Genomic DNA, 27300 nt, shown 5'->3' on the forward strand with positions numbered 1-27300 from the left:
AGTGACTCTTCCATAGTTTTTTTAATGCTTTTATTATCCAATCATTTTCATCAGTGACTCTTCCAGAGTTTTTTTTTAATGCTTTTATTATCCAATCATTTTCATCAGTGACTCTTCCAGAGTTGTTTTTTTAATGCTTTTATTATCCAATCATTTTCATCAGTGACTCTTCCAGAGTTGTTTTTTTAATGCTTTTATTATCCAATCATTTTCATCAGTGACTCTTCCAGAGTTGTTTTTTTCCCAGCAGGATTAAAGGAGCTCGACCAGGCGCTGAGTGAGTCTCCATGGCAACAGTCCTAACAAACATTCACAGCAGGAGGCCTGAGCTCTTCCTGGACCGTAAAAGTCCTCCTTTAATAACTCGTAACTTCGTCTCCTCGCAATGTTTTACTTTTATTTGTAGTGTAAGGTGAAGAAATAATGCCGACCTTAGCGACCTCCAAAAAAAAGCGGGGGAAAGCCCGGTAAGTGATCGGTCGTCGCCCGCGACGTTAAAGCGGAAAACCCCGAACTTAAAACTGCGTATATTGTCACAGGAAAGGAAAGAATAACGGCCAGAACAAACCCAAAGTGGTGGACAAGGAGTCCGACTCGGAAAAGGTGAAGGACAACGCTGCTCTGTGGGAGCTGAGGTTAAAGGTCACCAACCAGTCGCTCTCCGAGACGCAGGAGACCTGCTATAAATTCGCACGCGCCAACGAGTTCCTCACCGAACAGCTGTTCCGCGCCGAGAAGGACACCATCGAAACAACCGGCCATTGGATGAGAGAGCTTTCTGCTAAAGACGAGAAGGTCAGGAAAGTCCTTTCTTATGGTGCAAATGAGAAATGTGTGAGAAACAAGATCTGTTTGTTTTGTTTGTTTGTTTGTTTTTTTAGCAAACTCTCGCTTTTAACCAGCGGTGGAAGAAGTATTCAAAATATTTACTGACGTAAAAGTACCCCACAACAAAGTAAAAAATACTCCATCCTGCAGAGAAATCCTATTCAAGTAACTTGCATATTAATATACATATTAACTGTAGTGGCAAAAAGTAGTCAAAGTATTAAAGGAAAAGTAGCCTACCTATCTGACTGATATATTATTTATGACATCATTAAATTATTATTACTGAAACAGTGTGAAGTGTAGGTACAGCATTTTACTGTATATGAACTATCTTACTTTATGTACAGTTTTATGTTATGGAGACAGCAGATGAACCTGAGGGGTTGTGAGATGATTCATTGAAAAGGAGAGGAGAAAATACAGTCGTGATAGGCTATTTAAATCTGCTTTTGGACTTGTTCTCCCATTTTTTTGGAGAGATTTCCGATTATTTTAACGTGTATTGAAATAAAACAGTTTGAGAAGTTTAAGGGAAAAAGTCACTATGTGAGCTGTTAACAACTCATACTGTATATCTCTGAAATAAGACCCTTTTTTGTGAGACATCAGAAGACAAAAAAAAGTTGGAAAACACTGTTTTCAACAAACTGTTGTATTTTAAAAGCCTGTTATATTATCTATCGTGTTAAATCTTCATCCTAAAAGTAACTAAAGCTGCCAAATAAATCCAGTAGTGTATAAAGTACAATATCTCCTTCTGAGATATAGTGAAGTATGGAGTAGCATTAAATTAAATACTCAAGTAAAGTACCTTAAAATTGTACTTAAGTGCAGTACTTGCCTGAATAGTTATTTTCCACCAATGCTTTCAACAGATCCATAAGCTGGAGAAAAGCCTCAAATCCCATGAGGCTCTTTCACATCAAGAGAAGAACAAGCTGGTGAGTTAATTTAACAACACAGCCACAAGAAAAGAAATGCAACTTCATCTTTAATTCAGTCCCAAAAACATAGGCAAGCCAGCATGTTGTAGCAGAGGACAGCGGTGCCGTGATTTACGTCTCAAACCTGTAGCATCTCAAAAATGCGCTGAGCTGTGTCTTAACAGCTGGCTTGTGTGCAATTATGTTGACATGTATTATGCAAGGAAACAACAACCAAACAAAGTGGCTCTAAAACTGAAAAAAGAAAAGGAAAAGAAAAAACCTCACATTCCGAGTTACATGGCCTAATGTTATTTTAAATCATGTCAGTGGGCACAAAAATAAAGCATCATTTAAAAGCGCTCGGTTGGGAAAAGGCCGTCTCTCGGCTGGTCCTAACGCGTTTACCCCTACATCTCGTTGCACAGATCTTTACTAGTAATGAAGGAGCTCATTTTTGACTCCCGTCCTCACTGACCTCCGCTGCTGGTAGTTAAGACTGAGCGTTCAACCTTTACGTGACAAATTCAAGTGGCTTCACAGGAACAAAAATGGTACAGAAAAGCCTTTTGCCCTCCAGCTGTTTTCCAGCTTCCACGCTTACTTCATGATGGTAAAATGGAGCTTCTGAGGATGAAACAAAAAAAAAGAAAAAAAAGAAGAGCTATGGTCTGGAGCAACTTGAAACAACCCTATTTCTGACATGTATGGAGCTGTCATATATGTCAGCGGTTGACTGGAAAGATGTGCCTTCAAGACATCCTGCGTGCGGCACTTTTCTCGTCTCTTCATCTTGAAAATGGGAATACGAGCGCTCTGGAGGCAAAGACAGAAACAGGCACACTTATCTTTAAACTGGTAGATATTTTTAAAACAAAGAAGGCCATTAATAGATCACACGGAGTAAAATCGGAACAAGCAAACCAACTTGTGTAAATACTGTGGACTGGTGCACTGATGTAGATGAATATACACAGAGTTATCTGAAGAATAGCGATTAGGCCTGAAGTTGTAATCAGATGGTTGATAACCTCTCATTTACTCGTCATGTACATGTTTGTGGGTGTGTGTTTTTCTAGACGCTCATGACTTTGGTCACTTTGTCACATTTCTGCTGAGACTGGCTTCTCCACAGTAGCATCTTGAGGTATTTAGCACCGCTGATCTGTGCTTACTGGTTTGCAAAGGAGCAAAAGAGTATCAACCACATGAACTCTGGGATAAAAAAAAAAAAACCTTCTTTCTCAACTTACAAGATGCAGTTATGGGACTTTTGCAGCAGCTCCTGTATATAGATGCATTGAGTAGATCCTTTTTTTTTCTTTTTTTTTTGCATTTATAGAGTGTATTTATTAATATGCAGATTGTTTTTAGTCTGTTTGTGTGATTCTTTGAAGGTCACTCACAACAACAGGATAAATGACGACCTGAGGACAATTAAGGAGAAGGCAGAACAATTGAAGTGGGAACTCGTTGATGTGAGGAAACAAAAAACAGGCTCAAATGTTGTCCGTTGCGTTAAATGCAACCATTAACCGCGGACCTCTTCTTTTGTAGATCAGAAAAAGCTTATGTGGTGCTGAGGAGGAGCACAGCGAAGACCTGACCAACATTATGGAGAGATTCATCCAAATAAAGGTATCCAGTTTGAAAGCATCCCTCTCTTATTCACGTGGAAAGAATATTTCATCAAAATAAGGCATGAAATAGTTTGGATTTGTTCCGAGTGAACACGTTCTCCCTGCAGATACTGCATGAGGGGGAAATGATGAAAGACTACAGTCAAAAGCTAGCCCAAGTGGAGAAGGACCACCATGAAACCATTGTGTGAGTGTTTCCGCTGTCACTTTACAGTCTAATTTTACTCTTTAAACTGCACTGTCATACAGAACAGAAAAAGTGATGTACTCGCAAAAGGGATTATGTATATACATGTACAGAAGCAGAACTAATGCTGTTTTCTTGACCACACTGGTACCTGAGCAAAAGATCACATCCTCGGGGTTCCCAGAAACTCTCGCAGCGAGGAGAGAGTAAAGCGTGTGTGGAAGACCATCGTTTATTACTTTTGAGGTTTAAGGATGTATACTCTGCTTCTGCTATGTTTAGTTATTTTTTTCCAGCTTGTAAAACATCAACATTGATACTGGTGTGGTCCTGCCGGTTTGGTCCTTGTGTCAGTAGTCGATTTAATTTTGTAACACACACGGGTTATCTTTGAAAATCAAGTAGAACGACCCAGTTTATTCAGTTTCCTGTACGTGAAGATGTATGATACGTCCTGCGCAGTGGGACTCGCCTCACATTCAAAGCCTTACAGATACGTTCATGGTTGTAGACAAATTTCTCAGTGGCTCTTCTGTTTGTGCTGTAAACGCTTTAGGCAGATGCATGAATGCTTGCAGACTTCGTTCAAGTTGCAACTCAATGAAGCACTGAAATATCACAAAAAGGAGACGAAGGACCTGGAGAGATTGACAAAGTCGTTGGCTGATAGAAACGCCTCGCTGGAACTGAACAAGGTACGTTTGAACCGTGGGACAGCAAACATCCGTGGAACTATTAAGCACCAGTGGTCCTTGGACAGACACCATTCATCTCCATTGAGTCCTCTTCAATCATTTTTAGTTATGAAACACTTGTCCAACCTGTGCAGAATATATTTCAGGTGGTTTTTCCCTTGTGTTGTTTACTTGTGCTGATCCTGTGTATTTTGCCTGTGGTCCCCCCCCCCCCCACCTCCTGACTACTATCCAGCCCCTCAGTGGTCAGTGGTTGTGGTGAGTTTCCACTGGTGTCTGGGTTCAAATTCAGTGGCTTATCCTTCACAGTTTTCTGGCCCTGACTCTAAGATAAATAAATATTGGGTATATTAATCTAACCTCCGATGGTGACAGCAAATCAAGAGAGTAAATCCACCACCGCTGGAGCTTTGGCCGCTCACTCAGCACGCCATGCTAGAGTACAAATCTTTACCTGTTCTAGCTCTATGTTGGCATGAAAGTGAACAGGTTTTCCAAAGATAGCTCTGTCATCCATCTTACTACTCTTCTCCTATGCCTGCTCACCCAGGACATGCTGGAGCTGACGGTGAAGGACAACAAAGCTCAAATGCAGAACCAAAATAAGATGCTATCTAAACTGAAGACCAAGGTAGCTTCACTGGAGCAGGCCCTCAAACTAAAAACTGGGGAACTTGAGGAATTGGAGAAGGAGAAGAAGGAGAACCTGGTCACGATCCAAGCCAGCCAGATAGATGTGAAGAAGCTGCAGAATGCCCTCGCCATGCAGAAGCAGGAGCTGGGCCGCGTCAAACAGCAAGCAAGCAGCATAGTGAAGAAACGCAGGGAGCTGTCGGATTTCTTCCACGAAGCACTGGATCATGTGAGGCAGGAGGTTGTGGCCAGCAGGCTCCTTTACAAAAAGGAGGCACTGCAGGATTATTGCTCGAGGTTTAGAGAAGCCACAGCAGGAAAGATAAAGTTCCCACCCATCCGCACCTTCCATAAAAGTCCCCACAGCACCAACTGTGTCTATTCAGACATGGAGGCAGCTGCGACATGGTAAGCACACGTCCCTCCACATGCTTTCCATAAACTTGGATCACTGTGTATATCCGAGAGATTTTGTTTGCAGCTTATTCAATGGTCAACCAAAGTCTTTGTGGTTCATATCAATACAACCTCTGCTGTATAAAGTCAAGTTAATTTTGATTTCATCTGCTTTTTCTCAGGACTTATCCCCCTGACAGCGAAGTCCTAATCTCAGATCTCACTTGGGAGCAGAAGGAACATGTGATCGGTCTTCTCTTTGCTAAAATAAATGAACATAGGGAAAGGTAATAAAACAGCCCACTAATTGGTTGATGTTTGACTCTGCAAAAATCTCACTCGCTGTTTGTTCATCACTCATTGACTTCATCCTAGATAATACATTAAAATCCATTTGTAATCCCCTAAAATGAAGCGAAATTTCTGCATCAATTAACTCTGAAGAACAAAGTGCAGTGACACCATGCAGCAGTTCAGGCTGAACTCCGGCTGACTCCTCCCTCTTTTTAATGCTTTAAACAGCCATTTTCTCAGCAGAAGAGGATACCATAAAACATCAGTTAGGCTTCGACCAATTTTCTTTTCCATCCAGCTGCTTAAAAAGAATGAAGAAAGAGTCTGGGCACAATCGTAAAAATAGGCCCCAGCCACAGAGTCGTGTGCTTGGAAACAAACATCTGGTCTCGTCGATTTGCTTTCAGCTTATTGGTCCCTCTTCACGTGCACTAGCAGTTTATTTTGTTCTTTGAACGCTTGTGGTCAGCGAGCAGCTGGTAACATGATTTCAGAGAGGAGTGTGCAGGGGATCTGAATGTATGGGGGTAAGGCAGGCAAGGGGAGAAGTATATTCATGTTAACAGTGGTCTGGCACCTAGTCCGGCAGAATAACACAGAACATTTGGCAGCTAAAGAGAGTCTCAGTTAGCAGCATCCAAACCCATTTGCATTGTGTTGACCCAGAGTAACCCCTTCTCAGCACAGGCTGCAGGCCTGAGTGAAGGGACACCGGAGTGCTGAAACATGTCTTTTCACTGTGAGGTTCTGTATTCAACTGCAACTCTGCATTTTTCTGATAGGAACATCTGCCAACATCTGGCTGCGTCTGAGGAGAAGAAGAGCCATATTGGCAGCGATACTGCCGGGTAAGACACGCAAGGAATGTTGGAAAATATGAAAGTTAAACATCGTCCTTGCAATTAAGCAGCCTGCGCTGATTTATTGGTCTCGCATTCCATGTTTAGCGGAGAATGCAGCAGCTGTGAGAACACGAGTGCCTAAATGCGTTTTATCAAATCAGATGCATCTGAGCGTTGCATAATGATGCCCGTCCTCCGCTGTTAGGAGGAGCTCTCCCCTGCGACCTTCAGCACCCGGACGCCCGAGCCCTCGCCGCCCTCACTCCTCCACAGCCTGCTGCGTCTCCACACCATACGACCTCTGAGTGGCCTCAACATCTTGCATTGTTTGCCTGTGCTTTTGTTTGTGCTAAATTAAAATATCTTACTCATGCATGCGAGCGAGTTCCTTCTTTCATACATGAACCCTGTTCGATTGTTATTCCTCAATGCAAAACTCATTTCTGACTGCGAAGTACTTATACCAAAATATGCACCAGACAATACACTACATAATCCCAGACGATCAATGCATGCGTTTGCCCACAGAAGCCTTCATTCTTGGGGATTATATACATAACACTGGAGCAGTAGTACACGAGAGGTTTAATACTGGTGGTGTATTTTGGGAAATGACATCGAGCCAATAATGTGATTTTGTCTGTACAGAGGTTTTGTATTTCTAAAAACTTGTCCATAGAGGTGTACATTCACACAACATCCATATATACGCATCTAATATAAAGTTCTCTAAAAGGGACGTATTGTTTCATAACTCGTATTTATGAACTATTCACAGTGAACGTAGAAGTCTGTTTTGCATGTATAAGAAGAGCAACTTAATACGCAGCACCTGGATGGAGTATTTAGCGTCCCATCGTCGGCATGGTAACTGCAGGAGTTTTCAAGGTAGCATCCTCAGCTTTCCATTGCGAGGTGACCGTTTTGATCTGCGTGTAGAACTGGATGCCCTGAAAAAAAAAAATCATGTATCAAAACTCACACAGGTATGTCTGCCGTGTAATAACAGGATATGTTTGTTTATTGATACTTACTTGTTTTCCGTAGAAGTTTGTGTCCCCTCTGAAGGATCCTCTTGATCCAGTGAAGGAGAACATTGGCAGCGGCACAGGGATGGGCACATTGACTCCAACCTGTCAAAAAAAACCACACAAGTACTGTCCCCTTTCATTTCCATAAATGTAAGCTTTGTGAAACAAATTCCTGAGATCGTAAAGTGCCGGGAGGACGAACATGTGACCGATGAAAGATGTGGTATATCAATGGCGTTAAAAAAAAACAAGCTTACATGATTGCTCCAAACAAAGCTCAACCTGTGGCTTTTATTTGCTGTTTGGAAAGCTTAGCATGCTTTTATGAAAGGAGAGAAAAACCAAATAAAACATTTTGTTATGAAGGGAAAAGAAGGTCGGCCTGGTCGGTTTAGAATGTTTGAAATGACAGGAATAAGTTTGGACACTAAGGCCGTTTGGCAAAGGTGCAGGTGGGGATACAAAAAAAAAAAAAAAAAAAAAAGAAAAGTAGATGTTTGTTGCATGGAGGTTTGGAGAGAAGTACAGCACATGGCCTGCACAGCATTCCCCGACATGTGAACAGCAAACACGGGGCATAACTAGGCTCCACAGGCAAACAAACAGGGTAAAGACTGGCCATATTTATGCTTAGCTGTTGAACAGGACCCTAGGAATCCCTTTTGAGTTTTAATTTAAGATTTCCCCTCCCCTGAATACTAACCGGAAAAATGTTTCTATGACCCCCTGTTTTCATTTAACAGACACATATTTGCTGTAGCTATTTGTAGTGTTGACAGGTGGGGAAGTGGAGGGAAGGGGGCTGCCGAAGGTGTGTATTTTAGCTCGGGAGCAAACAAGAGGTATACTTGACATGGAAAATAATTGTTTTTTTTTTTTTTTAAATGTGTGTGCATGTTTTCAAAACAGAAGTGTGATGTGCTCCCTGCTTACTATGCTGTGCAGACATGACAGAGTGATGTGAATACCTCCTTTATCCCAAAACAGAGGAGCACATTTGGAGGCTGCAGCCACTCACCTGGCCCACGTCCACCTCGTGAGTGTATTTGCGTGCAGTGGCACCATTTGTGGTGAAGATCGCTGTACCGTTGCCATAGGGATTCCTGTTGACTAAAGTGATGGCATCATCCAGGGTGTCAGCCTCAAGAACAACCAGCACAGGCCCGAAGATCTCTTCAGTGTAGCACTTCATCTGCGGCTGTAGGAGCACAAAGGAGGACACTTTTACTGGTAGTAGCGTTATAAATAATGGTACTGAGACACAAATACATTCACTGTCTGCACACGGCCACGTACTGTGACATTGCCGATGATGGTGGGTCCCACAAAGTTGCCATTCTCGTAACCCTTCACTTTGACGTTTCGGCCATCGAGCAGTAGCTCGGCTCCCTCGTCCACACCGCTCTGGATCAGACTGCAGACTCTGTCCTTGGCCTGGGGTGAGATCAGAGGCCCCACATCTGCCCCAGGCTGGTCTCCTAGCAGGGCCCCCAAAACAACCAGCTATAAGGTTACATGCTGTGGCACATTAAGGGCACAGACACTCAGAAAACTTCTTGTGCCACAAACACCCAAAAGCCAGGACGAGGGGCACCCCGCAGGCACTCCCTCCAAAATGGCTACTTGCGGGTTTCCTGTGTTTGACACAAATTAAAATCCATATCACTCTAAACAGGGAGAATTATTCTCCAATTTACTTCACATCAAGTTCACAAGGATTTGATGCTCGAAACCGCTATTTAGGTCTGAGCCGCAGATCTGGCCACAAATTTGCAGCATGGCTGACGAGCCCTCTCTCCCAGCTGACTCCAATGTGAAGTTACAACAGGGCATGAGGGGAGATGTGAGGTTAGGGCGGCGTGGGTGGCCCCGAGATGACTAAACCAAAGGCCCTTCGGGGAACGGGCTCAAGAGACACGGCGTGCAGGGCGGGGTAACGGGGTGTGGTACCTGCATTCACGCGCAGAGCCTTGGCACGCTCCACCAGCTCCGGCAGCCAGCTCCGAGCCTCGCCCACCAGGACGGCTGTGGACAGGGCCATGCAGCGTTGTCCCGCTGCCCCGAACGCTGCACCCACAAGCTGGTTCAGAGTGTTCTCTTTGTTGGCATCAGGCATCACCACACCATGGTTCTTGGCTCCCTACAGTACACAAGAAGTGGTTAGCCTTCTGCCATTTGATCTGCACATTACAGCAACTGGTTACTCACAAGTAGGAACATAATTTCAGGGATTTGGAAACTAATGACCTACAAATCTGACATTGTAAACTTGTTTCACATTTTAGTCCATGTGAGAGGATTGATGGACACCAATCAAAATAAAATGAACATTTACATTTGACAGTGATGCACAGCTGCACTGTGGTTTGCACAATCTCATCTGAACATTTGGCAGTTATGAGGAACAACACGGGTAAAAAGAAATTCAATAATCTGTTGGTCAATGCTGCCACCTTCTGGACATTTACAGCAAGTCTCAGACATTAAACTTGAGTTGCATTATCTTTGAATACTCACCATGTTGGACTGGACCCTCTTGCCATTTTTGGAGCCCCTCTCATAAATGTACTCCCCTGCTTGATTTGAGCCAACGAAGCTGATGGCCTTGATGGCTGGATGGTCACAGATGAAGTTCACCGCTGTGGCCACAAAGACAGTCATAGAACTGTATTAACATGTCCGTTAATGTCCTTAATAACCACATGTATGTCAAATATCAGTGGGTATTACATTATATCAAGCTATTACCTAAAAGCTACAAAAAAAAAAAATCAAATCATAAGTCTGCATGTGATTCAGGAATTGATGATGATCTTGCTTTTACACATCAATACTGGAAGGGCATTTTTAAGATAAAACGCTGAGTTGCAACAAAATGTGAAAGGGATCATTAATCAAACTTTGAAAAGCAGGTTCTTGTCAAGGAAAAAATCTTCAGCCACACAAAAAGGCAGAAGCTGAACGAAACGTGACCATTTTTAGACCCCGGTATAAAACAATGAATTGAATGCAGTCAGATCACAACACAGGGTTCTTCTGTAGCATTACACAGCCGCTGTCCTGTTCATGTTCAGACAATCTATGACAAAAGGCAACAGAGACCGAGCCTCACCGTCATGTTGGCCATGGATGATGTTGAGCGACCCGTCCGGAGCACCGGCATCCTGCAACATCTTAGCCAGCAGCATCGTGCAGGCCGGCACCCGCTCCGAAGGCTTCAGCAGGTACGTATTGCCGCATACCATGCCCATAGGGAACATCCACAGAGGGATCATCGCAGGGAAATTAAAGGGCGCAATGCCGGCACACACCCCGACGGGCAGGCGATAAGTGTAGGTGTCCATGTCTTTGGTGATGGAGGGCAGGGTTTCACCGAGCATCAGGGAGGTGATGCTGCAGGTGTGCTCCACAACCTCTGCAGAGTAAGATAGATAGATAGATAGATAGATAGATAGATAGATAGATAGATAGACAGACAGACAGACAGACAGACAGACAGACAGACAGACAGACAGACAGACAGACAGACAGACAGACAGACAGACAGACAGACAGACAGATAGATAGATAGATAGATAGATAGATAGATAGATAGATAGATAGATAGATAGATAGATAGATAGATAGATAGATAGATAGATACTTTATTAATCCCGCAAGGGGACATTTTTAAAGTCATGAACACATCATGCAACACGCAAGTAATGAAAGGCCTGTTTAGGTCAGGTACATTTACAAAATGAATCTTACAGACAAGCTGTCGAGGTGCTCGTGTTGGTCTGCACATACATATGTTGATACTTTGCTTTGCCGAGTTTGTCTTTCATTTAATTGGATTGTGTCCTTAATTTGTCGTTTCATTATTGCAAGATAAGCACATGCACAATATTTTGAATATTAAAATCAGCATCGACCGATACAGTACATGTGAAAAAAGAAAGCAAAGTCAAGTTATTCTCCTTTTACAACATGTTCATGAGATAAACCGGCCTTTGTTCTGGTTGTCCCAGATACACAGCTAATATAACTCACTAACAGTTGTTGCAACAACTAAGTAAAAAGCCTACATAACAATGCAAATATTTAACCATTTGTTGCCCTTTGTAAAAGGTACGTGTGCGCACGTGTGGAGCTGATAAACTTACGTAATCCTCTGAACACATCTCCCTCTGCATCTGCGAGGGTCTTGCCCTGTTCCACTGTGATGGCCTTGGCCAGCTCTTTCTGAAACACAAGAAGACGTTCAAAGTTTCATTATCACACGTATAGACAGCAGCTTTGAACTGACGTGGAAAGGCTTAAAAATGGGACAATTGTTGTTAATAAAACCAAGTTATTAGTGATGAACTCTTGATTTCAGCTTTAGTGCACCTTCTGACCCTGTGACTTACAATGTTGTCCTTGATAAGCTGCTGATAGCGCAGAAACACCTGCTGCCGAGCCAAGATGGAGGTCTCGGACCAGGACCGAAAGGTTCTGGAGCACGAATCCACAGCGGCCAACATCTCCTCCTGGGTGGCTTTGGGTACCCGGGCAATCACCTCGTTGGTGGCCTTGTAGTGGACAGATAAAAAGGTGTCCATGAGAGTGAGACAACAATTCACAACATCTTATCTGTCAGGTAACGAGTAAAGTTTTGTTTTTGTTTGATCTTCATATATACAAATTTCTACATGTGTAATTTTGTGAATTTAGACCGTTCAACCACAGAAACCAGTTTGTAACAACAGGCCAATACACACATTATGTAACATAAGCAAGTCCCCAGATTTTGCACCAGAGTACAGCAGAGGGTCATAAAGCACTCCAGCTGCAGCAGGACAGAACTGACCCAGCTACATATGTGGATGTGGAAAAAAAACAAACACAAAACAAAAAAACAAACCATCATTCCTGGTTCTTGGTGAAATACTTACAGGATTGTGGATATCCAGCCATTCGGAAGATTTGGATTCAACAAACTTCCCATCGATGAACAGTTTGGTCGTGGGCTGTAAAGAGAAAGACTGAACTTCAATACAGGTCTGCATTTACTCCGAAGGTTAATCATCTCTGAATGACATCCATCTGGGGTCAAACGTAAAACCAAGCCGACAGTTAAGCGAGAACTTTTTCCACTCACCACCGAGGACGAGTAGCACAGACGGCCGACTTTAAGTGGAACCTGAGAAGAAAAAGAAACACGACAGGAGGTCAAGGCAGTTGAATGCAACAGATATAATTTATTCAAAAATCATAATGGCATGTTTGGTTTGCATATTCTGTAAAACATTACATGCACACATCCAGATATTTCCAGTTGCAGCCTGTTGGCCCACAAGATTAATGAGCAACTACTAAATGAGGAGTTATGAAAAGGGGACAAAGTCAAGCTGACTGGAGGAAATAAAGTCCAGCTTGTAGGTGAGACCTCTGCTTCATTCAACCACAATGTACCCCTGTGAGTAACAATAGGAGTCCAACTTGCTTCTTATAATAACTATTCAAACTCAAATCGAGGGTTGTGGCCTTGACACAAAGGTCACAGTCAGACAGCAGAACACCAAAGATCATGTGAAGATCTTTAAAGAGAGGAAACAAGTGAAGTTAATCCCATCTGTGTAGAATAAACCTGCAAATCTGCAAAGCAATCCAGACGCAAATCCTGGAGCATCTGAAAGCGGAATTTTGTAAACAAAACATGGGAGCTGACGTCATTTGCAACCGAGGAGAGTTTAAAAGCGTAAAACCTGTCAATCTTACCTTTGTCCTGAGCACTGATCTTAACGCTGTTGACGCCATGCTGGAGATACCGTGTGCTGGGCCGACCTGTGACCGACCAACTCTGCAGGTATCACGGCGTTCAACTTTCTCACCTCACGGTGACGTCTCACCTGTGGGCGGGCTCAGACGGATTCTGGCTTGTTATTGGCTGCGTGTTCGCACTCCCATGAATACCGCGGCGTGATTGGTTACACGGGCGTGCCTTCTGTCCAATCATTACCTGGTATGTCACGTCATCCCGCCTTAGCTACCCATTGGCTGAACAAAATAGGCGGAGCTCTATTTACTCTCTCAGGAAGTTATGCAACCCGGAGCTGAACTGTGACCCAAAGCTGGGCTCAAAGAAATCACAGCTGACGGTTCTCCTTGCAGATGTTCTGTCTTCATGACCAGAAGGAGGACTTTGCTGTGAAATGTGCAGGACATTAGCAGTGCATCTTATCGTAAACATAAAGCTATCACAGCCACAACAATGCACTTGTCGTTAGTTTGCTTCGCCAAGGTACTGTAATAACACTGAGCTGTGTGTGTGTGTGTGTGTGTGTGTGTGTGTGTGTGTGTGCGCGTGTGTGTGTGTGTGCGTGTGTGCGTGCACCAGCTGGTTAATGAGAACCATATGAAGCCCCAAAAATCGTGCTTCGTCATGGACCACAGAGAGAGAAGGAGGGAGTTTAGGAGCACGTCCTATTGGCTGCTGGACTTTGATGAGACTTTGCACAAAAACGACTTGCAAAAGTTGATTCACTGTAGTTCAGTGAACAAACTTGAGCCAAACAGTGATGGCAACCCAGACCAAGGTGAACCGAGACACTGGATTTACCTGCGATGAGACACTGTGACTATTCTCAAACTGATCCTGTACTTTGTTTTGTGTTTTGTTTTTTTTAACTTTCTATTTAGCCTGTACTTCATGGATACTTCAGAAGCTCCTGCTCCTGGAGGGTTCGCATTGGTAAGTCATGCAATAACATCACTCTGCTTAAAAGGTTATTTTACATTGATTTGATATCAACAAGTCAAAAATGTACTTTTTGTGCACCAGCTTTTGCTCTTAAAGGCATCGAATATGACCAGGTTCCAGTCAATCTAATCAAAGATGGAGGTCAGCAGGTATAGTATCATAAACACAGGATCCATTTCAAAGCAAACACAACACTGTTCACGATCACTGGCATGACAACGTCATTATATTTAAGTATCCTACAACATGCTGAATGTTTCTTTAAAAAGTGTTTGAAGATACTGCTGCCTTGAATGAACAATAAATGCATATCTCTCTCCCCCCCCCCTCCCCCTCCATGTACCAAAGCTTACAGAGCAGTACAAAACGTTGAACCCCATGCAACAAGTGCCTGCAGTGGAGATTGATGGCGTCACCCTTTCTCAGTCGGTGAGTCTGATTCTGTGTCATCGACAAAAACACTTATTTTGATTTCACCAACTCTGAGATTTTCCTCTGCTCGCGCAGCTGGCGGTGATCCAGTACATCGACGAGACCAGGCCGGGACCTCGTCTTCTCCCAGCCGACCCGAAGAGACGGGCCCAGGTTCGGATGATAAGTGACATCATCGCCTCGGGCATCCAGCCTCTGCAGGTGAGCAAGAACGCCGTCCGGAAACGGAAACACCGACCATCATTACATCAGTAATGTCACAATAAATATTAATCCTGGATGTTGCAGAACCTGCACGTGATCCAGAAAATAGGAGCGGAGAAGGTGCAGTGGGCTCAGCACTTCATTGATCGGGGTTTTCAAGGTTTGTTGAAGTTGTATCCTGTTTTCCCACATATACATTCACTTATTATCACCTGACTCGTATATACAATGTGATTTAAATAAAAAAAATTGGGTTTCTCTCTCCCCCAGCTCTGGAGCCAATGCTGAAGCAAACAGCAGGGAAATACTGTGTAGGAGATGAGGCAAGAGCCCGACCACCATACGACTGACTAACAACAGGGTGAGATGCAGCACAGACTTTTCATCCTCACTGTTTATTTTTTTAGATTTCCATGGCGGACATCTGCCTGGTCCCACAAGTCTACAATGCAGAGAGGTACGTAATCAGACATTTCATAAAAACTGCAACAGAAACACCACTTTATTACTTATTAGACTTTTTTTTTATGGCGCTTACATTGTAGTCTTACATTTATTTACCCCTTTGTTTACATGAAATCACTAAAAACTAAATTAAGTCATTCATATTTGAAATTTAATTGCTATAATTGAATAGTTTCATTGAAAAACTGAGTCTTTAGGGTATAATTTGAAATTGAAGTTTTTAGTTTGGAACTGAAAGTAATATGATAAAATTGCTTTCATGTGCTATTAAAGTGTATTTGATCCGAAAGAAAAACTCAACTCTCTCAATTCAAATTTCAGGGCCAATAACAGAAACCTGGACTGTTGGTTCGGGAGTTATTTCAACCCAATTACTCAAGTTAAAAAGTGCAAATTCAAGTTCATTTTTGAGCAGTTCAAATATAAATGATTTAAATTCCATTTTCAGTGACACATTCGTGCCCATGAAACAACTCCACGTGTCCAGACGCTGCTGAACTTTAAACACCCCATGCTGTGTTTTTAATCTCTACAGGTTCAAAGTGGACGTCGAACAGTATCCAACTATCAAAAGGTTAAATGAAACCTTACTTGAGATCGACGCTTTCAATGCGAGTCACCCGTCTCGCCAGCCAGATACACCTGCAGACCTACGCCTGTAAAATAACAGCTCGGCGGCTTTATGCCCTTTTACTGTGTGCAGTGTCTAATAAAATGCTCCAAAAGCAATCCTTTGTTCAGTGCATTTACTTTAAGTAACCAGGAAACTTGGAAATAGTTACAAATATTTATTAGCATTTTTATATCAAATTTAATTTGGACTTTATTCACCCGGTCGAGCGCTTCACCTTCAGATACACTCTGCTGTGGGTCGAGGAGGTGAAGGTTATAAAGTAATGTGCAAAACATGCAGATCAGAGATTTGTTATGCAAAGTAGAAAAACCTCCTGTTTCCCTGCTTGCAGCAGATTGTCCTTGAGGGGAAAGTATGGATTATTGCTTGAGACACTGAAGTAATAAAATGAATTGCAGAAGAATTACTCTTTACAAATGCACTTTTCTATCACGTCCGGTCACAACAGTCGCTGTGGTTTCAATGTGTTTAAAAACAACAGTCCTAGTTGGAGAACTGCATCACTTGTCACCAGGAATCTCCACTGTGCACTTGATAGTGTCGTTGTAGAAGGAACCAGAGCAGTCTGACCCTCCAAAAACCAGCAGTGTGCACTTGATAGTGGCGTTTCCACTGTGGCCCTGCGTCTCTGTGTCCGGGACGATGGTGCAGCCCAACCCAATCACGCTGTGTCCGGCACGGGGCTGGAGGCAGAGCAGCGGAGACGCCACTGAACTCCACATGTTGGTGTCTGAGGGGGAAACGAGGCGAGACGCAGTAGAAAGAGAGAACATTTCTATCAGTCTTAGCGCCGAACATTAACCTTATCAGACAAATATGGCCCAAACCATGTACACACCGTTGAATTGGCACAACAGCGGAAGCATCAGTACTCACCAGTGTTGAAGATGTGCACATCTTGCAGGGCTCCAATTGCACTGCAGCCTCCGCTGACTAAAATCCTGTTGTCTGAAACTGGAAGGGCTGCATGAAACCTGCCCATGTACACACAAAGGAGTTTTATCTGTCCCACTTTACATATTTTTAAATATTCATTATTTCATGTTCAGCTAAAAACAAAAAATCTTAAAAACACAAGAAATTTGTATAATTTTCTCCCTCGATATGTCTAGTGTTAAAACATGTAAATCAAATGCAGTTCCGTTCATCCGAGACACCAAAAATACTGAACCCAGATGGCGACATTGATGACATTCATCAGGGCTGATAAGTTGTGCACTCACCCCCGAGCCAGCGGTGGCATGTTCCCACTCTTCACAGCTGCGTACTCCATGAATCCTTCGCTCGGCAAGGAAACACATCGAAACCGTCAGCGCAAATAACAACGTTTGAACCACCGAAAGCAGCCAGCGAATCTTCATCTCACCCAGATCTAAAACGTGGAGGTCGTTGAGGTAAGCAGCGGTCCTCCGTCCACCAAATATCATCAACTTCTGAGAGAGAAGCGTCGCCGAGTGTCTGTTCATCAAACACGGAATTAGCGTTCCTGGAAATTTAGATGGAAATTTTGTCGTCGCAAAATTACCGACCCGAACCGTTGCATGGGCCGGTCCCCCTCCACGATGGGCTGGTACCACAGTTCAAACTCCGGGTTGAAGATGTAGAGAGCGTTGCTGCAGCATTTATCCCCGGAAGAACGGCCTGGTTGAACTCCACCAAAGACAAACAGCTCTTTCTTGTAAAAGGCTGCAGAGTGATATGCCAAATTTGGAACATTTCCTTTGGCCTTGAAAAGGTTGAAAATCCACACACACACAAAAAAAAGTGAGTATTTCCTGAACACGTTTTAAATAAGAAAAAGGAGGTACAGTGTGTTCGGAGCCGCCAGCAAACCCACAGTGACGAGCCTCCACTTCCAAGTGAGAGTACTGAGGATGTGCAGCTCGCTGCAGCGCTGACCCTCCTTCAGGCCACCGTACACGTAGACCGCCTCGGTGTCCGGGTCGTACGTGGCCGTGTGTCCTTGGGAACACGGCGGTACCGGTCCAGAAGCAGAGCAGTTCATCGGGAACCAGAAGTCACCGTCTGAAAAAGAGGTCAGGAAAAAACAAAACATTTAAACTGAAACGAGCACTTCAAAGGGGGGTTCCTGGTTTCTCTTTATTTTTTCTGACTTTTCAAATGAGATAATTCAACAAACTCCACCGACCCAACTCGAGTTTCCACAGGGAGTCCTCGCAGTAGTTTTGATCCGACGTTTCCCCTCCGATGAGGACCCCGGTGTCAGGTTCAATCAGACACATCGTGTGGCTCCAACGCTTGGACGGACACGCTGAAACTGATCGGGATCTTTGTATGAAAAAAAAACAATAACAACAAAAAAACAACTTTTTGTTTATTCACACAAATTCTGACCTCCTCTGTTCTTCTTCTTTATCTCTGCGGTCATTTCTTCTCGGCTGCTGATTCTGCGCAGCCTCTTCTTCTTGGGGGCCGCAGCTCGGTCCGCGTCCTCCGTGAGACCGTCCACGTCCTCGGAGCTCCACGTCAGCTGGCCTCTCTTACCGACGCCGGTCCGTCCGGGCGTCTCAGCCTTTCGGCCAAACGGAGCAACATCACCGACAAACCTCAGCTACTTCCTCACACGCAGGTAAATATAGTCTCACAAGCACAACACTCACCGGAGGCCAAACTGCGGGTTTACGCTCCGCGGTGGAGTCACCGGTGTACATTTTATTCACCTGGATCTCAGCAAAGCAAACGCTATCGCCCAGCTCGGAGGAGTTGGGAGTTATCTGGAAGGATTTGTGTTGATTGAACCAATGTGACACATCGAAAACAAAAGTGTTTTCACCTCGTGCGTCTTCACCATTTCGTTTTCAGCCGTTTGGCGTAATGTGCCGGAGAGATCCGTCACGCTGTGCTGTTCTGGGAACGGACGTTTCCTTCGACCCACGGGGGTGCTGCTGAAGACGCTGCCGTTGTCCTGCGTATTCAGCAATAATCAATATTAATATCATCGGGTATACGAGCTGTTTTCTTTATGATCAACTACAACTGGGGGCACCTTTGCTTGACTAATAACTGGAAAGCCTCACACCTCTCCTCTCACTGTGAGCACCAGCTTGCCATAAACTCCCCTCCTGCCTTTAACTGCAGCCGTGGTGATGATGTCAGGCCTCCAGTCACCTTCCCAGGTCAGACACCTGAGGTCAAACGTGAGCTCAGCAAATTACACTTCAGCTTCTTTTTTTTCTTCTTCTTCTTCTTCTTCTTCTGTGTGTGCCAAATGCCAAAAGTGTCCTTGTACTTACCTTACTTGAGAGGACAGAGTCCCGATTGTCTGGGCCTGTATGTCTGCACTGACCACAACCTCCACTGAGATCGTTGTCTCGCTGCACTTCCACTCCCCGAGGCCGAAGATGACCAGCTGTTTGGGAAGAGGCAGCGGGATGTGCACTTGGAAGCACTTCCGGTTGGATTTGCTGAGAGAGAGGGGGGGGGGGCAACCGGGACAACCGGGACAACGAGTTTGTCGGCACGTGTGGGTTTACCAAAACAAATCAATCAAACAAAACCAAAAGCACAACCCACCTGATGAACTGGCGGGGCGCGTCGCGCAGAGACCACAGGACATAAAAGCTGAGCCTCCCCATGATGTCCGACGGCTGCGGGCAGTAAAACGTGTCACCTGCTCAGGTGGTGAATTCTCGAGGACGCACGTGAGACCGCAAAATCATTTCAAGGCAGCCCGCGCGCACAGCGGATCTGTTTCCCCGTGTCAGGTGACCCACTTACGCCAACTGGACAAATAGGACACGCCTCTTTGGTCGGATTTGAATCCTTCTTCTATTTGATGTGAATATTTTAATGGCATTGGAATTCTAATTATATCTGACAAATGACATAAGTTTTAATTTGCCAGTGTCGTTATATAATTTGGCATTAAATTTGGGAGTTACTGGGGTTAATGGAGTTTCTTCTGCCCCCTTTAGCATGGAGCATAAAATCCATGTTATTATGACTTGCAGTCTTAAAATATGCCCTGGGATTTTTAAATCATAACTGGAATCTTTGGCGAAAAACTGGATGGTCCTATTTTCATTTTAGAAATCCAGTAAAGCATGGCTGAGACAACATGTAAGTTAAGATTGGGACTGGCCTTCGGGGAGAGCTGAAAATAAAACCTGGTTTCATCAGCACCTCTGTAACAATTACATCAATCCCCTAATGCCACAATTTAATGGAAACACAAGGGACCCTCCTAAAGCGCTTTCTAATCCTGGACCTGCAGCGAGACTGTTATGAAATGACAGCGGCTGGAGTGGAACGGGCAGATTTGGTTAAAAGACAATTTGAAGTTAATCAAAGCTACTATCAGTTCAACGTTGATCCAATCGCCCAATTAACCACAAAGAAAACTAGACAATATTTCTCTTTATTGTGGAATATAAATGTCAGGAACAATTGTCATCAGCATAACTCACAGTGAAGATACAGTACAGCAAACATGGGAAGCTTAAAATCAGTTGCTTTACATTGTTATACGACGTTAGCAGCTGGATCTGTGACATCTTTGGGAGCATGCGCACAAGTGAACGTGGCAGAACCACAACGGAGGATAAAACAGAGCTGTTCCACACAATCACATCCAAAGTGTGTCCAACGCACCGAGGAAAGGCAAAAACAAACAGTGATTTTCACACACACACATATATATATATATATATATATGTCTGTGCACAAAATATATTTAGATTAAATATTACAACTCATCCCTACCTCAAAAAAAAAAAGCTAATTAAAGGAGCAGGGCCAGGCAAATGTAAATATTGAATCTATATTACATAATAAGAGCTTTATGTGATAAGGGATGGCTTTTATTTGTGTCATAAAAAGCACACTCGCTTCAGTACATTCAACTTCTCTCTTCTACCGACATCTCTGCACTCTGCATTTATATTATATTCTGCATTAGGACACGATTACAGACTCATCAGGGACCCACAAATATATTACGCTTCAAGGCCGAATGATAAATACAACCACAAAGCAACAGAACGATCACAGTCATAAAAAGTTGCCACGTACACAGAACAACAACAACAACAACAACAACAACCAAAAAACACCCCATTTCTTGAGAGCACTGCTGAATAAGCACCTGGCCGGACGAAATATCCTCTGCGCAGGTGTTTCCTGATCGCTGCTACCAGAGAAATGTTACAGGTGAAGACAGTATATGTTTTATGACGGGCACTCGACCAAACAGCACAGTGCATACGCGGGCATATGGCACCATGTGCAAGGCTTATTCAAATATATATAACCGCAAGACACTGAAGCAAATGATGCATTCAAAACTATCTATACATAAATTCAACATGTGACGAGACGGGCTGATGATAAAAAATAGATATGCCTATATTTAATCTTTTATATTATAATTGTATTTTTTTTTTCCCCCCAAGTGTGGAAAAATAGTTCATTGTTCTTAAGGGTTATATTCTTCTGCAAATTATACATTCATAAGCAATAATTTGGCATCTCAGGCGCTGTAATAAACCCTGTAGTAAAGAGTTTTATTTCGCCAAAGGGAGTAGGAGTTGTCGAACTTTAGGAGGTAGGTGCCTTCACCTGGAAAGTCGTGGCTCCCCCCTTGGACGGACAAATGGCTGTCCTGACGGTACACCGGCAGGATTTCAGCCAAGCTGGAGTCGGAGTGACTTTTGGAGCCTTTCTCGACGTCGCCGTTACCGACCGGCCCTGCAAAAGAAATCCCATCAACACGCTGCCTCCAGACCCCCGCTGGAGGACATGAAAAATATAAACATGGTGCAGTGGTGGGTTTTACACACACACACACACACACACACTGACCTTCCAGCTCCTCCTCTTCGTCTTCGTCATCACTTGACTCGCTGATGTGCACCGTGATGGCCCGGCTCGTCACGGGAGTCCAGTCAAAATATATGCCGAAGCCAATGTCGTAGCCGTCCGTGGCAAACTCCCAGCACACTTTCTTGGCCTCGGGGACGGTGGGCACGTGGACGGTCATGATGTCGCCTCGGTACACCGTCACCACGCTGTCCTTCTCCGTTCGGAGCTTCGCCTTGAGCTCCTTCAGTGCGGCGGACGTCCAAGTCGACGGGGGCTGCAGGGGCGGCATCTGGGCTGGAACAAACAGCAGCAAAGGGCATAACAGCTGATCGTCATTGATCTGGATTATATTATTTTTTTTTAGAAAAACAAACAAACAAAAAACAAACAAACAGACTTTAACGTTTCAAAGCGTACGCTGCCCCGAGCGCCGTCATTCAGTGAAACATTTACGAAACCTATGAAGTCTAATCGCAGATTAAACAAAGCAGCGCTCGGCAGGTCTTTACCTTTCATCTCAGAGGAGAGCTGACGGCTCCCTGCGCTGTTGTCCCCCTCGCCTCCTTCGCCCTCGCCTCCTTCCCCCTCGCCTCCTTCCCCCCCCGGGGCCAGCTCAGCAGGGGCCTCCTCATTACCCTGAAAACACACACACACACACACACACACACACACATTACCGGAGAGAAATGACACCAGATTCCCGTCCGTTGCTGCTCCATGACACTTCGGTTTTCCACCGACCTCAGGAAGACGTCCCAGATCCTCCGTGGTGTCTCCCATGTCGGCCCGGCGTTCAGGTTTGGCAAAGCCCTCCGAAAGATTTGTATTCTGCAGCCTGAAGTGAAGAACAGAAAAAAAAATTAAAATTTTTTTTTTTAAAAAAACACATTTTATCCGGTGATGACGTAAGCACGCTTCAGCAGCTGTATGTGTGTGTGTGTGTGTGTGTGTGTGTGTGTGTGTGTGCAGCAACAGGTTTACCTGTCCGGCGGTCTGTCGTCGCACTGTTTGGATGTTATTCCGGGAAAGGAGGAGAAGGAGAGGGAGGACAGCCGCGACTGGAGCTCTGATGCAGCTTCTAATCTCTCCATGTCTGTCATGACAAGACAAACACCTCAGTCTGCTGTGGCTGGGAGAGGTTAAGCCCCGCCCCTTACAACCAACAGGGAGGGAGGGCGAGGTGACAACACTCAAACTCACCCCTCCACCACCCCACCCTCCTCCTCCTCCTCCTCCCTCCTCCACCCCCCCCCCCCCCCAAAAAAAAAAAAAATTTGCATGCTCGAGAAAATAAAACATGACATAAATATATATATATATATATATATATATATATTTTTTTTTTTTTTTAAAACAACCTTGTCTGCAAACAGCACCGACTCGTGAGTCCGAAGCTGAAGTCTCGTCGTGCGGACTAAAATCTCGGTGAACTCACGTTAGCTTCCGGCGGGCTAGCTTGGTTAGCTTCCTCGCCAGCAGTAAAAAGTGACGCGCTGCAAAAAAACCCGCGGATCGACCCAAACTCACCACGAGGGCTCGGCCCGATAAGATGACCAGCTGATGGTGATCTCTGGTCCGGTTCTTCTCACACCGTGAAGGAAGACGCCTCCATTATTTCCCACCCCCCCTCCCTTCAGCCTCTCGCAATCATGTGACCTCTCTCTCTCTCTCTCTCTCTCTCTCCTCCACGGTGATGACGCGTTTACGGGAAAAACAACGATTTTTTTTTTTTTTTTTTTTTGCTCGACTTCCGTGTTTTCCCGAGTTTTGACGAAAATTGCCGAACCTGCAGCATCTCACTTTCGAGAATTAATTACGATCGTTAAACATCGTAAAACAAAGTCCTGAAGCCGAGACACACACACACACACACACAAAAAAAGAGAGTCCAGTTTATTTTATTTATAATGCATTTGCAACAACAACAAAAAAAAAAAAATCTTGCATTCACGTATTAACCCATACTGAAAAAAAAAAGGATATTACAAAATATACAGCCTTCCTTCCCTTTTTTCTTTATTTTTTTTTTTTTATTTTTCACAATGTTGTGTAAGTTCTGTATTTGGGAGTAATTCTTCTTTCTGTGTCTCCAGCTGTGACTTGTACGCTGCAGAGATGAACTGCTGCAGAGATTTACTGCTCGATAGAAAGCGCTGCAGCGGTGTCGTCCTGGTCTGAGCATCCCTGAGAGAAATCCAGGGAAAAGGCCTTCGAATAATAAAGACAAGTTATTCAAATTAGTTTATTTGTTTGTTGTTGTTGTTTTTTTCTATCATCTCTATGCGACAGGGTTTTTTTTTGTGTTTTTTTTTTAATCACGACCTTGAATTACTCACTCATCTGAACGAAGGGCAAAAGCACAAGACGAACTGATGAAACTCTGGGAATTAAATCGCGACGTGTTTGCGCTTTGCTCTTTGAATATGCTGTTCATCAGAGCGAGCGCCTCGCTCGATGCCAGGCTGGCGGAGGTGCAGGTGTTCAACAGGCTGTACAGCAGTGCACACGTCCAGTTCAGACCCAGAGAAATGCCACCTACAACAGTTACGTGACTGTGAATAATGTCAGATTTAAAAAATAATTAAAAAAAAAAAAGGTCGCTCTTAGATATTCCAGAAGAAACTACCTTTCATTGTAAGAGGACGTGATGCTTCTATCAACAGAGGATCCGTCCGGGCTGCGGCGGGATGAGATGAGCAGGACAGCCACACGTCCGGGTCGTCACAGTCCACAAAGTCATACTGCGGTTTTATGATGTAGTCGTGTCCGAGGAGCCGAGCTAATCTGAAATAAGAACAAGAGGGATTTGCTCGGTCCGAAGTCCAAACTCTTAAGGTTTCGCGCGCAGCGCGGCGGTACCTGGCGACGGGCACGCCGGTGATGAAGCTGTACACGAGGCAGCGCTCGGACAGGTGAGCGTGGAGATCGGCGCAGACTTTGGGCAGTTGAGAGGGCAGACAGCAGAGGAACAGGAGATCAGCCTGCTCTCCAAGTCTGCGATTATCAAAGAAACACTCGACTCCTTTCTGGGTGAATTCCCCTGAAACACAAGAATATATATTCAGGATATATTCTGCATCTACTCCATCTGCAGTCAATCAGACAAGTACATAAAGTCATAGCTGCAAATTCAAAACAGAAAGTACTTCACTGTGACGCGGCTCTATGCTCAACGACTCCCAAAGTCTCTCTGCTGACAACTTCTTCTTCGTGGGTCACCGGGGTTTTGTTCAGATTTGGTGACCCACGGCAACAAAGGCCGTTTCAAAACACAAAAGCGATTTGTTTTCGTTTTGCGTGTCTCTGTGCTCATTTTGGGCTGAACTATGGTTGTTGTTTCTTTTTTGTCATCTCTGCTTGTTTTGATTTCGGTCAACCTTTTTCACTGAGCGTCTCCCCGTGGTCTCCTTTGTCGTTGCATATCTCCGCGGTTGTTTTGCATTTAATTTGAGTTGTTTTGCGCCGTATTTTCATTGCTTTATATCTCGTTTTCTAATTCCCTCGGTTGCACGTCCCCTAATTTTAAATCCTTTCGTGTCTCTTTCTGCAACGTGTGCGATCATTTTGGGAGAAGTTAATGGGACATCAGAACAACTTTGATTTGTTCTTTTTGGTGTTTTTTTTCAGTGCACCTGCTGACTCCGGTCTTCGGGTGGAGATCTTGGTTTGTGATGGTTTGATGCTGGTCTTCTCCAGCAGGGTGAGCAGCAGCTGCCTCCCCAGGTTGCCCATCCCGAGGATCCCCACACGGAGGTCACCGTCTGCTCCTGACGCCACCGTGTGACTTTTGATGGCACACCTGTTTATCTGTGACAGTTACTTATACCGCAAAGCATGCAGAGGAAAGTTATTTAAATAAATAAATAAATAAATTTAAAAAAAAAGGGGGGGGGTGCAGATAAATTACCTCATCAAGTGGGCGAGTTCAACCGTGAAAGCTGCGTGCGCGCACCCGCAGAACGTCATCCCGGCTGCGCGTGCACGGAGGTAAAGTAACTTCTTCTCGTCTCCGGTCAGTCCAACCTCGAAGGACATACTGCTGAGGTCGGCGGTGATGTCATCATCATCATCATCATCAACCCACTGTGGCCGACGAGCTTCTCTCCCCTGTGAAGAGTCACTGTTGTCGTGGCAACGTGAAGTTCCGATTCAGCTTTTCAAAATAAAATAGGAAGCCGTCCCTGTCTCTCAATGTTAATGAAGGCTGCACGTCGGGGATCCAGCGGGTCGGTGCCGCTGGCCCTGTCTATACTAAATACTATATAATATATATATATACTATATACTAAAAACAAAAATCAATTTTGGGTCACTTTTTGGACTTTTTTTTTAATATTTCGGACGACAGAGTATGACTTTTTTTTTTTATCATATTTTGGACGACATACTTTGGATATTTTGGATGACTTATCATGACTTTTTGGAGTATGACCTTTTTCTGAACTGACATGTATGTCAGTTACTTCTCCGTGAGGCAACTGCTCTAACACCACTGTGTCATACTATATCATGTATGAAAAAAAAAAAAAAGGTACTTTTTTGTTTGTTTTGTTGTTGACCTTTGAACCTGTATGGCATACCCTTAGAGGGACTCACCCTCCAACCACGTGGCTTACCCTTAGAGGGATTTGCTCTCCGTGATCGGTGTGGCTTATTAAGGGGACTCGCCCTCAGTAAACCGTGAACCGTGCGTGTTACCTCGGCGGGTAAACCGTGAACCGTGTGTGTTACCTCGGCGGGTAAACCGTGAAGCGTGCGTGTTACCTCGGCGGGTAAACCTTGCGTGTTACCTCGGCGGGTAAACTGTGAACCCTGCGTGTTACCTCGGCGGGTAAACCGTGAACCCTGCGTGTTACCTCGGCGGGTAAACCGTGAAGCGTGAACCCTGCGTGTTACCTCGGCGGGTAAACCTTGTGTGTTACCTCGGCGGGGATCGAACCCGTGTCTTCGTGAGGTCGTTTCCAGCTGTGGGGCTGCATCGTAGACCGCTGGACTATCTTCGACGCCGGAGGATTGATAAAATCTATAGGAGGAGTTCGTTAAAGTACAACATGTGTGAATCCACAAAAATGGTGACTAAATTCACCAAGGTTGATATTAATGGTTCAGATTCCACCTGTTGATGGTGATTCAACTTTTATTCAAGTTTTGACGTTTGGAGAAATTGAAAAAGTTTTGCATACACTACACATTACAGGAAGATATTTAATATCACTGCAGACCACCTTGAAAACACGTATATCTACTATTCAAAGAATGTCTGCAGCAATTTTGGTCGCATTTGAATGAATATTTGTGGACGGTGGAGTTATAGGTTACAGTGAGCCAAAGATTTGTCACAATGCTATCTAAGTCCTGGGAAGATTGGTGGTGCAGTGGTTAGCACTGCTGCCTTTTAGCCAGAAGGTTTGGGGTTCAATCCCCCTTTTGTTGTGACTTAAAAAAAAATCACAAGTCATTTTTTTACTTTGAAAATACCGGTCAGTTTTTTGAACAACATGCTATAGCATAACTTTTGGGTCACTTTTTGGCCGCCATGCCACGGGCAC

General features: G+C 44.4%; 6 protein-coding genes across 8 annotated transcripts; 2 read left to right on the top strand and 4 right to left on the bottom strand.

Moving 5' to 3' along the window:
• The first annotated feature begins 266 nt into the window (after positions 1-266).
• On the top strand, positions 267-6814 carry LOC138632752 (basal body-orientation factor 1-like). Its single transcript, XM_069718542.1, has 11 exons — positions 267-467; positions 540-795; positions 1707-1772; positions 3152-3232; positions 3312-3392; positions 3502-3581; positions 4138-4276; positions 4827-5317; positions 5488-5592; positions 6382-6447; positions 6647-6814. The coding sequence occupies exons 1-11, from the start codon at positions 424-426 to the stop codon at positions 6744-6746; spliced, it is 1509 nt and encodes a 502-aa protein (XP_069574643.1). The 5' UTR covers positions 267-423; the 3' UTR covers positions 6747-6814.
• A 200-nt stretch (positions 6815-7014) lies between these two features.
• Positions 7015-13323, bottom strand: aldh6a1 (aldehyde dehydrogenase 6 family, member A1). Its single transcript, XM_069718541.1, has 12 exons — positions 13215-13323; positions 12595-12636; positions 12389-12463; positions 11864-12025; positions 11618-11696; positions 10585-10887; positions 9990-10111; positions 9423-9612; positions 8769-8950; positions 8491-8670; positions 7476-7574; positions 7015-7391 (listed from the first exon to the last, which is right to left on the bottom strand). The coding sequence occupies exons 1-12, from the start codon at positions 13251-13253 to the stop codon at positions 7287-7289; spliced, it is 1578 nt and encodes a 525-aa protein (XP_069574642.1). The 5' UTR covers positions 13254-13323; the 3' UTR covers positions 7015-7286.
• A 229-nt stretch (positions 13324-13552) lies between these two features.
• Positions 13553-16026, top strand: gstz1 (glutathione S-transferase zeta 1). Of its 2 annotated transcripts, none has more exons than XM_069718557.1 (9): positions 13553-13737; positions 14136-14187; positions 14278-14345; positions 14545-14625; positions 14704-14829; positions 14917-14992; positions 15103-15155; positions 15240-15289; positions 15833-16026. In XM_069718557.1, exons 1-9 carry the CDS (start codon positions 13708-13710, stop codon positions 15957-15959), a joined length of 663 nt encoding a protein of 220 aa, XP_069574658.1. In that variant the 5' UTR covers positions 13553-13707; the 3' UTR covers positions 15960-16026. The 2 variants fall into 2 exon arrangements, with proteins under 2 accessions (XP_069574658.1, XP_069574659.1); XM_069718558.1 differs by lacking the exon at positions 13553-13737 and adding an exon at positions 13929-14032.
• LOC138632745 (uncharacterized) lies at positions 15987-19527 on the bottom strand. The gene is given in 13 exon segments (XM_069718533.1): positions 15987-16661; positions 16808-16905; positions 17155-17209; positions 17298-17389; positions 17461-17657; positions 17769-17956; positions 18081-18209; positions 18287-18464; positions 18553-18662; positions 18665-18857; positions 18972-19077; positions 19186-19422; positions 19466-19527. Coding segments are annotated over 13 exon segments (1875 nt in total). The 3' UTR covers positions 15987-16431.
• A 766-nt stretch (positions 19528-20293) lies between these two features.
• On the bottom strand, positions 20294-23383 carry tmed8 (transmembrane p24 trafficking protein 8). 2 transcript variants are annotated; one of them, XM_069718544.1, is made up of 6 exons: positions 23279-23383; positions 22733-22844; positions 22493-22586; positions 22261-22387; positions 21752-22045; positions 20294-21637 (listed from the first exon to the last, which is right to left on the bottom strand). In XM_069718544.1, exons 2-6 carry the CDS (start codon positions 22840-22842, stop codon positions 21420-21422), a joined length of 843 nt encoding a protein of 280 aa, XP_069574645.1. In that variant the 5' UTR covers positions 22843-22844; positions 23279-23383; the 3' UTR covers positions 20294-21419. The 2 variants fall into 2 exon arrangements, with proteins under 2 accessions (XP_069574645.1, XP_069574644.1); XM_069718543.1 differs by lacking the exon at positions 23279-23383 and having other exon boundaries at positions 22733-22851.
• Positions 23384-23751: 368 nt separating this feature from the next.
• On the bottom strand, positions 23752-26730 carry noxred1 (NADP-dependent oxidoreductase domain containing 1). Its single transcript, XM_069718583.1, has 7 exons — positions 26674-26730; positions 25659-25858; positions 25384-25550; positions 24611-24791; positions 24378-24535; positions 24088-24286; positions 23752-23959 (listed from the first exon to the last, which is right to left on the bottom strand). The coding sequence occupies exons 1-7, from the start codon at positions 26728-26730 to the stop codon at positions 23782-23784; spliced, it is 1140 nt and encodes a 379-aa protein (XP_069574684.1). The 3' UTR covers positions 23752-23781.
• Between the last annotated feature and the right edge of the window lie 570 nt (positions 26731-27300).

Source organism: Brachyistius frenatus, unplaced genomic scaffold (genome assembly GCF_029030835.1).
Source record: "Brachyistius frenatus isolate BFR_SWC_R1_liver_20210118 unplaced genomic scaffold, ASM2903083v1 Contig_193, whole genome shotgun sequence".
NCBI classification, from domain to species: Eukaryota; Metazoa; Chordata; class Actinopteri; family Embiotocidae; genus Brachyistius; species Brachyistius frenatus.

Coding starts and splice junctions, on each gene's coding strand:
- LOC138632752 (XM_069718542.1), top strand. CDS start 424: ATGCCGACCTTAGCGACCTCCAAAAAAAAGCGGGGGAAAGCCCG. Junction 1,773..3,151: donor ATCAAGAGAAGAACAAGCTG/GTGAGTTAATTT, acceptor GATTCTTTGAAG/GTCACTCACAACAACAGGAT. Junction 4,277..4,826: donor CCTCGCTGGAACTGAACAAG/GTACGTTTGAAC, acceptor CTGCTCACCCAG/GACATGCTGGAGCTGACGGT.
- gstz1 (XM_069718557.1), top strand. CDS start 13,708: ATGCACTTGTCGTTAGTTTGCTTCGCCAAG. Junction 14,346..14,544: donor TCAAAGATGGAGGTCAGCAG/GTATAGTATCAT, acceptor CATGTACCAAAG/CTTACAGAGCAGTACAAAAC. Junction 15,156..15,239: donor AATACTGTGTAGGAGATGAG/GCAAGAGCCCGA, acceptor TTATTTTTTTAG/ATTTCCATGGCGGACATCTG.
- aldh6a1 (XM_069718541.1), bottom strand. CDS start 13,253: ATGGCGTCAACAGCGTTAAGATCAGTGCTCAGGACAAAG. Junction 12,464..12,594: donor TGTGCTACTCGTCCTCGGTG/GTGAGTGGAAAA, acceptor TTCTCTTTACAG/CCCACGACCAAACTGTTCAT. Junction 12,026..12,388: donor GGCTGGATATCCACAATCCT/GTAAGTATTTCA, acceptor GTCCACTACAAG/GCCACCAACGAGGTGATTGC.
- noxred1 (XM_069718583.1), bottom strand. CDS start 26,730: ATGCAGCCCCACAGCTGGAAACGACCTCACGAAGACACGGGTTCGATC. Junction 25,551..25,658: donor GAACTCGCCCACTTGATGAG/GTAATTTATCTG, acceptor ACAGATAAACAG/GTGTGCCATCAAAAGTCACA. Junction 24,536..24,610: donor ACCGGCGTGCCCGTCGCCAG/GTACCGCCGCGC, acceptor TTCTTATTTCAG/ATTAGCTCGGCTCCTCGGAC.
- tmed8 (XM_069718543.1), bottom strand. CDS start 22,851: ATGACAGACATGGAGAGATTAGAAGCTGCATCAGAGCTCCAGTCGCGG. Junction 22,587..22,732: donor GACGACAGACCGCCGGACAG/GTAAACCTGTTG, acceptor TCTTCACTTCAG/GCTGCAGAATACAAATCTTT. Junction 22,046..22,260: donor GCTCTCCTCTGAGATGAAAG/GTAAAGACCTGC, acceptor TGTTTGTTCCAG/CCCAGATGCCGCCCCTGCAG.